This window comes from Rhagoletis pomonella, unplaced genomic scaffold, assembly GCF_013731165.1.
Source record: "Rhagoletis pomonella isolate Grant_MI unplaced genomic scaffold, Rhpom_1.0 Rhpom_scaffold_00008, whole genome shotgun sequence".
In the NCBI taxonomy this organism is placed as follows: domain Eukaryota; kingdom Metazoa; phylum Arthropoda; class Insecta; order Diptera; family Tephritidae; genus Rhagoletis; species Rhagoletis pomonella.
In genome coordinates, this window is record NW_023458562.1 from 26,202,641 (window position 1) to 26,211,595 (window position 8,955).

Genomic DNA, 8,955 nt, shown 5'->3' on the forward strand with positions numbered 1-8,955 from the left:
GTTCGTTTTTTACAAAAACAAAAAATACCGATATTTGGTTTTGAAGTTTTTTCTTATCAAAAACCATGGATAAAAGTACGAAAAACGTCTGTTTGTCACAAAAACTGATCAAAAAATTAAATGTGTCACAAGCCAAAAACCCACGAGAAAAATTTTCGTATTAAAAACGTCCAACAATTTTAAAAACTTGCCCTCCTTTCTCCCTTAATATACATAGGTGCATATGTACTTATATATATATACATTATAAGCGCTTGTGCTTTAAAAAATATCCCATTCATTCAACTGTTTGTGATTGCCTGTCTACAACACTTGTAAATACTATTTACTGTTTCGCCGTTTAAATTGTAAATAATCATTAGAGTTCGTGACGGTGACAGCGAGGGCTAAAGAGTTAATTATATGCATAATTAAATTGTCAAACTGTTGGATTTACGTGCTCGTATGTACATATAGACAATATTCAAGCGAACTTCTGGGAAAGAAATACACATATATATATATATATATATATTTTTTTTTTTGTAGACCACTTGAGTGGGTGAGGAAATGGCGGTAAATTTAAAATTGAAATATTATAAAGTACACACTGAGTGACAGGACGCGCTGCATGGCGAAATGTAGATATTTATATGCAGAAAGTGCGAGTTAATGGTCCACAATGAAAGCAACTAGCCTACGACTAGTTTTCTAATGCATTTCAATTGGTACTTCTTTTACCTGTTTTCTATTAGCAACTGGTATTCTTTTCGTCGTTTTATTTTCTATTTTCAAAAAAGCGCAAGAGCCAGTTTTTTTTTGAAATTTTCTTTTTGATGCAGAAATGCTCCTAGAGCATCTTCAAAAAATTTTAAAAATTTTCGATGTGTTTATCTAATTGAAAAATCTGTAAGGTGGTCTCAGAATCAAAATCCGAGGTCTTTACACGACGCCATGGCTGTTATTGCTTTGTCTTGACACTTCGAAGACAGATATCGCTGGCTGCAGCATCGCACCTTGTTCTACCAATCATTCTCCACAACAGCTCATCCAGTTTGTGAGATAGCTAGCCTTCGAATAAGCTATACCAGTCAATCTGTTACTATGTTTCTATTAACCTATTTAAATTTTTACTGCAGGGTGAATGTAAACACAAGAAAAATATTATGGTGGATACAGTTAATGTGGCATATATTTAGGTGTAGATAAACGATTTTTATTAGGGGTCATTATTGTAGTGTTTGTGAATGATGAATATACATACATACATATGAAGATTATCGTTTTGGGTATGATGAAATACTTTGTGGAAGATAAGCTTTGTTTGGAGAAGGCGTACAGGTCGATTGCTTAACAAATTGTCGCTTATGAGCACTCTCCAGTGCGAGTATGTATGTATGTATGTATGTGTGGCATTGTGATGTTGTTAAATTATCGATGTATTTTTGTGGCAAAATTCATGTCGAATTAAGGACCTACGAAACGATGCTTAATTTTGCAAGTCTTTAAGCGCTTCGTTGCCTATTAAGACACATATTCGAATTAAGTTTTGAAGATATTCCACTTCTTATACCATTTGGATCATAACAGAGCTAAAAAACGACCAATATTCTTTTCAGTTTCTATGTGCATAAATATGTACATGGAATGAAAGAGTATTAACTGTCCGGCAAATTTTACCTGCATTGGTTTTCAAACACTGCTGTTCTTGGGCCATAAATGTGTGCGACTTATCGCTTTTCAACTCATGGAATGGGTAAAGAATTTTGTAGACATATATGTAGACAACGTTTTTGTTTAACACCAAATCATTTATTGTAATTGCTGGTTTTTTTCCAAATCACCCTCAGGCAGACACACAAATGTACATACATACATAATATTTTCACTTTTCTTTTTGTTTACATAATTATTTTCTAAATGTTAATTTGTGGTATAATAATGGTTTTGTTTTTGTTTCGTTTTCTGGTGCAGCCGAAATTAGGCTATCCATTTCGTGAGCGTCCATTATTCGTCCTACTCTTGGAATTGTATTAAAATAACAAGATATGTAGCAATTGCTGAGCTAAACTGAAAGCATATAAAAAGGCATACAGCTAATTAAAACTTCATTTAAGTCTAGGATTTATAGATCATTATTGAACTTATGACTCCACGCATTAGGTATGTAGGTTGGTTAACCTCAATTCAATATGTCTATGGCATTTTGAGAAGACCGCTTATCTCTAGTTAGACGATTTTCTATTTAATGCAATATTTTATTGGGTTCTTAAACAATATAGGTGTAGTTTAAGATGCACTTTTAATATAAGTTTAGTAAAAAATAATTTTTTTAGTTGAAACTTATACATTTATAATCAAACCTTCAAAGTAACTTAAGTTGTGTTGTCAAAATGACGCAGATACTTATGTATGCAAAGTATTTTTGCAAGCCAATTTCGAAAAAATCGTTCTTTGGTCGAACTCAGGGCTCGCCATTTTACATTTCATATCTCCGGGATCAGTCGGATCTTGAAAGTATCATATGTATCGATGTTTTTTCTCTCGAGGAAATAATTTTTTTATTCCAAAGTTCATTGACCTCAGGTACCCCGTTCTGGCACTTACCCACCAGATCTTAGTTCTTATCACTCTAACGGTAGTAAATTCAAGCTAACCAAAAATGTTTAAACTTCTACTAAGGAAGTATTTTGATTATTCCAGTGGATCTAAAAAAAAACAACAAAATATAGTCGAATGTACGTGTCACCGAAAAATTTAAAAAGGCGACCCCAGGTTTGGCCGAATAAAATTGTTTTTTTTTCGAAATTTCTTTGCAGGTGGTACTGTTCCATGTACATAGGTGTGTATGTAGATTTTTTCTAGCCCTAATATATAAATTCAATACATCGGGAGCTGAGGCAGGGCGTTTTTAAACCATTTCCTGAGAAAGGGCCTTCTTTTAGTAAATTCTAAAATAGGGCGTTTTCAACCACTCAGCCAATGTACTTCCAAAATTTCTAAAGATTTGTAATATATGTATATACAAGATTTCTTTTATCGTGGTTTCCCTCCCTAGGCCGCCATGGGGTCATTTTGATACCGTAATAGAAGTTTTTTATATTTGTCCTTTCTCTAGAAGTGAAAACAACTCGCGTTACTGATACACGTCACAAAATCATAGATGCTAGCTGTCCTCTGTTCAGTCAGACACTCAAGAAAAGACTGAAGTATGGACGTGCCTCGACTCTTCAATATCACGACAATTACGACATACGAGTTTGGAACCCTTCTGTTGGCATGCGTCCCAATCAGGCAATGGCCTATAATAACCCTGATTATAAATATGTCGAAGCCGTGGTCGCACCAGCCGGAAGAGTGTGCTAGATCTTCTCCTAAATTAATGTAGGCCATATGTGTCGTGCTACTCTACAAATAGCTCTGCAGGCCATCTACTCGCTATACTTGTTCTTCAGGTAGAGTTTGCACTGCCCGCGGCACCGATCCCTTCCTGAACAGTTCGTTTGCCATACAGTTGCCTGATACCCCATTTTGGGTTTGCCTCCAAACTAAACGTGCGACGATCCTCTTTGCCAGCCAGAGAAAATAGCTACTGCATGCGGCAGGAATCCGCTTGTACATTCCTCTTTCCACCTTCAAAGCCAATTTAAAGCTATCGGTGTAAATGCCCGCAGAATAAGGAAACCTATCACTGATATAGGGTATCCTTTCAGGGATATAATACCTTAGACCAAAGGGCGATACTCTAGTCTGAGCGCCTGAATTTTGTAGGAAGAGCTTCTAAAATTCTGGAGTGTCCGAACCACGTATTACTCCACTTTATGAACGCGTTCAATATTACTGCCCTACAAATACCTTTAAGCTTCCCATATAAGCTTAATGCTTATGCCTTAAAAATGGTCACTGTCAACAGTCTTTTTGGCGTTAAACGTCCTAACCTGGCGGGGTATTGTTTTGTGAATTATGTAATTCGCAATGCATAATACGCTGTGGCTTTCCAATTAATAGTAATGGATTGGCGCTTACACATACTATGTTAGTGTTTGGCCGAGCTTCTCCTCCGAATTGTGGCGTCCGTCTTGACGTTGTCACACAAAGGGGAGGGACCTACAGTTTTACGCCGATTCCGAACGGCGATTGTATTTTTATGAGAAGAAAAAACACTTTTTCTATATTTTTACTGCGATGTTGCTTTGACCATGGCTGGAACCCAGGCCCTGCGGAGTGGTAGCGCGCACTGCTAACCACTACACCAGAGCGGCTTTCCAATTGAGGGATAATAAATTGTATTACGTGCATATATGTCTAAATACTTACCGACGTCAATATATTTCTACTGATACGACAAAGTCCTAGCGCCGAGAAATTGACATCAAGAACAACAGACTGCTGCCATAACTTTTTAATCTACAATTGAAAAAAGACCAACCATTTTTGTTTGTAACATTAATTTAAAAAAATTCCTTCAATTTTTAAATGCTTAAAAAGTATTAGAAAAAAAATAGTGTTTACCTCCTCTATCAGCAGCGGTTCACTCACTTCGCGCTTGAGTTCGGACATAATTTCTATGGTTTTCTTAGACTATAAAAAAATATATATGTACATATATTAAATGAATGTCCAATTGAAAATTCACAAAGTCTTAAAAATTTCGCGCCTGCTTCTTACTCACCTCCGTCGTTGCGATATGGCATGGTTCCACCACCAATATCAGCCTGAGTATATGCAAAACGATCCAAATCACTTGATCCCACACATAATCGGTTACATTCCGACTCAGCAAAGCTAAAAGTAGAAAATATGCCGCGAGCACCAAGTGCATCATGCAGGAAGCCAGAATGAAAAGTATAGCAAGCCCAAAAGTGCTGTTAAGTGTGAGATATATTTTATTATGTCAATTTATGCTAAACAAAGTTTTTTTCTTTGATTTTTTTTTTTTTACTATCATACTTACCGGGAAAAAATCTGCACACATTTGCCCAATGATTCTTGGTTATCGGCAAGTGACTTCAAGAGGGCAACCCGTGTTTTGACTGAAATTAAATAAGTGATATTTACATCTAAAATCTTCTGTTTGAAAGATTGTGTTCAGGTGGAAAATTTTATATTGGCAATCCAGCTGCACCCCAAATATGCATGCAGCCTGTTATCGCAATTAAAGTTTTATTTATACTCCCGAAAATTTTCCGAGCACTACGCATTCTAATATATTCTTAGTTTTTTTTTTTTGCACTTACCGCAGCTTTCTTTATGCAACGACTTAGTATTCCAACTGTCGTGAAGTGTTGAAATATTTTCTGCAGTGATTTTCATACTATTTTTTGGTGTCTCTTTTTCATCATTAATTGAGTTATCTGCAAATATAAAAATTTAAGTCGAAAACATATTTAAGAAAGAAAAACCCTTGTTCGCACCTGAAAAATAGTTGCATTCCAGCATTTTATTTAAACGGCGAAAACGTCGACCAAGCCCCAACGCAGTGTTTGCATATAAAACATGGAATCCAATTTTGATAAGATAATGCCCATAAAATGTTAGATACCAGCTTATACAGGTTTCTAAAAACCAAAATTTATGAAAAACCATTGTTATTTTGATTGTACATATGTTTGTATGTAAAACAATTTCTTACTTATGCCACTCTTCGATTCAAGTGTTATCCACACATAGAAATCATATCCTTTAAAAATATATGCAGTTTAATTACAAATCAATTACTTTTAGTTTTAAAAATTGTTATCACCCATTATCGTTGCGCTAAACATTAACGGAACCATGGCTATTATGATGGATTTGATGCGGTCGTTTTTAAAATTCGAAAATGAATGCAAGGCCAAGTCGATCTGGAAGAGAAAATTTTTTATACGTTCGCACACCTGGATCTAAAGTGCGAGCAACTCAATACAAATTTTGGGCGATTTTTCTGCATAAATCAATTCATAGAATTTACGTCCAATTAATCTTCATGATTATATACATTAACTAAAAAACCACTGTTATACTTGTTTTTGTATGAATTGCCTTGAATCTGTACAATCCACAAGCAGTTAAATTCCCCTCTCTGAATTTTGAGTTAGCTCACTTTAGATCTAGGTGTGCGTTATGTACAGTGACTCAAACAAGTGACCACGTGTTGTTCTTTTTTAAATATTCGTAATATTTTTCCAGCTAAATTTTTTGTTATTTTTATATAAAAATATCGTCACAGTTTCAAGCTTTATACAAAATTTAGGACAATTCAACAAATTTTCATAAAAATTTCAACTTTTTATTTTGAATTTTTTTTAGGTATGCAGTTTTATAGCCCATGCAATTTGTGTAAGTTTCAAACGGCTAAAAAATCGCTTTGATTTTTGAGAATTTTTTTTAGGCTACTTTTTCGGGTTTTTTTTTAATATAACAAGCGCATTTTACAAAAACTTGCGTTGATATTTTGAAATTTTGTTGCTGACGGTTTCCCGTATTTTATTTCATTATTCATGCTTATAGTGCAAAAAAAAAAATCATTAAACCAAAAAGAATTTTAGCAACTTGAAAGTTGCACTTTATTATACTAAAATTTAGTGGGCTCCAAACTGAATACCAAATTTTTTTCTAAAGATCCTGAATAAAAAGTTTGAAATTTTGGTGAAATTCATACTTATATGAAAAAAAAAGTGCAAAGCATTGGTCTTATGAGAAATAAAATTTTTGTTATACAGTTTCCAGAGTTTGAGGCGGCCTTTCAAAATCGTTCTTCTAAGGTTCGGTAGATCTCCTTTTCGCAATCGTCATAGGATTTGTGGTGTTACAGAAGGCATTTGCTAGTTGTTGTTGCTGCCTACCTAAATCGACGAGTCTACCAAACGTTGTCAAGATGAGTTAACGGTAAGTTCAGGAAATGTGCTACTTCGGCGGGTTTTACTAAAGGTAGAACAGTGTTAGCTCACTGGGCTTAATACGGCAAATGAACAGGTATTTGTTGACATGTGGAGTGCCTTTGAAAGCCCGCTATATCTTGGTCGAGTCTGGATAAGTAGGAGTTAGGTCTACTACATTACTCACGCGGGTCTCACGAGGTTGAACTCCGATGGCGGCATTCAAGTTATGGGGGTTTGTAAAGGTGGCGCACGTCTCTCTGTGAAATATGTTAATAGATTGTCAGTACACTGTTGGGTCTTGCAGTTGTGGGATTAGGTCCGTAAGTTCGTTGAGTTGTATTCTGACGTGCCTGTGCGGTGGCTCTGCTTCCAGTGTCTCAATGGCTTTTTTTGGCTGGTTTCTCGGATTTTAGCGTATAATCACTCCGCCACACTCCCCAATGTCGGGACTGAGGAAAGGGGCCAACGGCAAAGAGAGATCTACTTCCGCCGGATCCAGGGGTTTTACCATCGAGCGGACTATGTATGCATCCGTCGTGGCCAATGGCTTTGGACGCTCCTTCACTTATCCTAACTTAATTTTAGTTCTAGCCAATATATGCATGACTTCAGTAGTTTATTTCAAATAAAGTAAAAAAAAAAATTATCTACCTTGTTTAAGCGTGAATTCAGCTCTTGTGTTGGCTTTATGCTGAAGAGACCGCAAGCAATAGCAGATCCACTTGCAAGTACCACCACAGTCACATCCAAAGCAGTGATCACTTTTAGTGTTGAAGATTTCGTTCTGAAATATCGCTAATACTTATAAAGTAAATTTGTATAGGATATTGCTTAGACACGAACTTAAAAATAAATTCACTTGGGGTGTTTTATTTTCTTTTACTTTCTATTTTAAGATCGAGATGGCAATTTAAAATCCATGCTTACCGCAAGGGAAATTTACAATTCGCATCGGAGCTATCGTAAGCTAATATGACTGCGTGAAAAACAAATACACAAGTTTATTTTTTAATATAAACTAAAGTTTTAATTTAACTGAAACACACCCATTGTTAGACTCAAAACAATCGAGTATATGGAGAATATCCTGCTACGTTTTATCTCTATAACACCTTTCTCATTCCGCTGAATGGAAATTGGTGCTAATGCCAATAGCTTGCACATATGAAAAACGCTTAATGATGATTCCGTGATCTCCATGATTCCATATAAGTATGTAGTCCTTGAGGGAATAATTTTATTTATACGAATTCTCAAACTCACTTCTATCCGCGACCACACAATTTCTTTAACTGTCACCACCGTTTCATATCTAAATATGCATTGAATGTGAAAATTAGAAAATTAACCAAGTGTCATGTAGTTATAAATCTGGCTTCTAATTTGTTTACTCATAGCTATGAATGTAAGTATCTACATATGTACATAGGTAAATTAAGTAAACGCAAATGAAGAAATGCCATAAAGGGTGCCCCAAGTGTAACCGACCAAAAAATTAGCAGCGCTTCGAAGTAAGGGAAGTATATTCGGATATCCGGATGTTTGTGTATACGGATTAAATCCGGATATCCGATTAATATCAGCTCTCTTTTTTTTAATCGGATATCCTGTTAATAGCCATTAATTTTGCTAACCGGCTAATTAATATCAATTTATTTTGTTATCAGGATATCTGGTTTTTATATGAATATCCGGATATTCGGATTTTTTAATCATTTGAATATTCGAATATCCGCCAACTTTTACTTCGTGCATTGACTTCGCTGCTATTACACGTTGGTTTTCTACAACCACGATGCGATTTTTTTCTTTCTTTTAACCAGGCCTCCATGTCCAGGTCCTTAGAGCTGCCTATTACGGCTCCGTAGAATCCAGGTTCGATTCCTGGCCCTTGTGTATATAATACTAATTAAAGAAAAGTTTTTTTAGCTTTAAAAAAGTTTCTCATCGGAAGCAATTTGCCGTCCGGTTACGGCGTAAAATTGTAAGTTCCACCACTTGTACCACAACTTGGAGACCTACCAAGAACTACGAGTTGAAGTTCGGAGCATGTTGAAGAATATGTAATGCGGTGTTTACATGAGACGACTTTTACATGAGCCAACTTTTGATTCAA

The 8,955-nt window shown here is 35.6% G+C and overlaps 1 protein-coding gene across 1 annotated transcript; it reads right to left on the reverse strand.

Moving 5' to 3' along the window:
- Nucleotides 1–1,923: 1,923 nt before the first annotated feature.
- Nucleotides 1,924–7,889, reverse strand: LOC118745238 (gustatory receptor for sugar taste 43a-like). The gene is made up of 11 exons (XM_036478764.1): nucleotides 7,886–7,889; nucleotides 7,767–7,815; nucleotides 7,491–7,623; nucleotides 5,723–5,822; nucleotides 5,612–5,659; nucleotides 5,217–5,333; nucleotides 4,934–5,012; nucleotides 4,652–4,844; nucleotides 4,492–4,560; nucleotides 4,297–4,386; nucleotides 1,924–2,049 (listed from the first exon to the last, which is right to left on the reverse strand). Exons 1-11 carry the CDS (start codon nucleotides 7,887–7,889, stop codon nucleotides 1,996–1,998), a joined length of 936 nt encoding a protein of 311 aa, XP_036334657.1. The 3' UTR covers nucleotides 1,924–1,995.
- Between the last annotated feature and the right edge of the window lie 1,066 nt (nucleotides 7,890–8,955).

What these genes read in the sequence shown, in the direction of transcription:
- LOC118745238 (XM_036478764.1), bottom strand. An exon ending in AATTGTAAATTTCCCTTGCG is followed by an intron (nt 7,624 to 7,766) that starts GTAAGCATGGAT and finishes GCGATATTTCAG; the next exon opens with AACGAAATCTTCAACACTAA. An exon ending in AACCGCTGCTGATAGAGGAG is followed by an intron (nt 4,387 to 4,491) that starts GTAAACACTATT and finishes TTTCAATTGTAG; the next exon opens with ATTAAAAAGTTATGGCAGCA.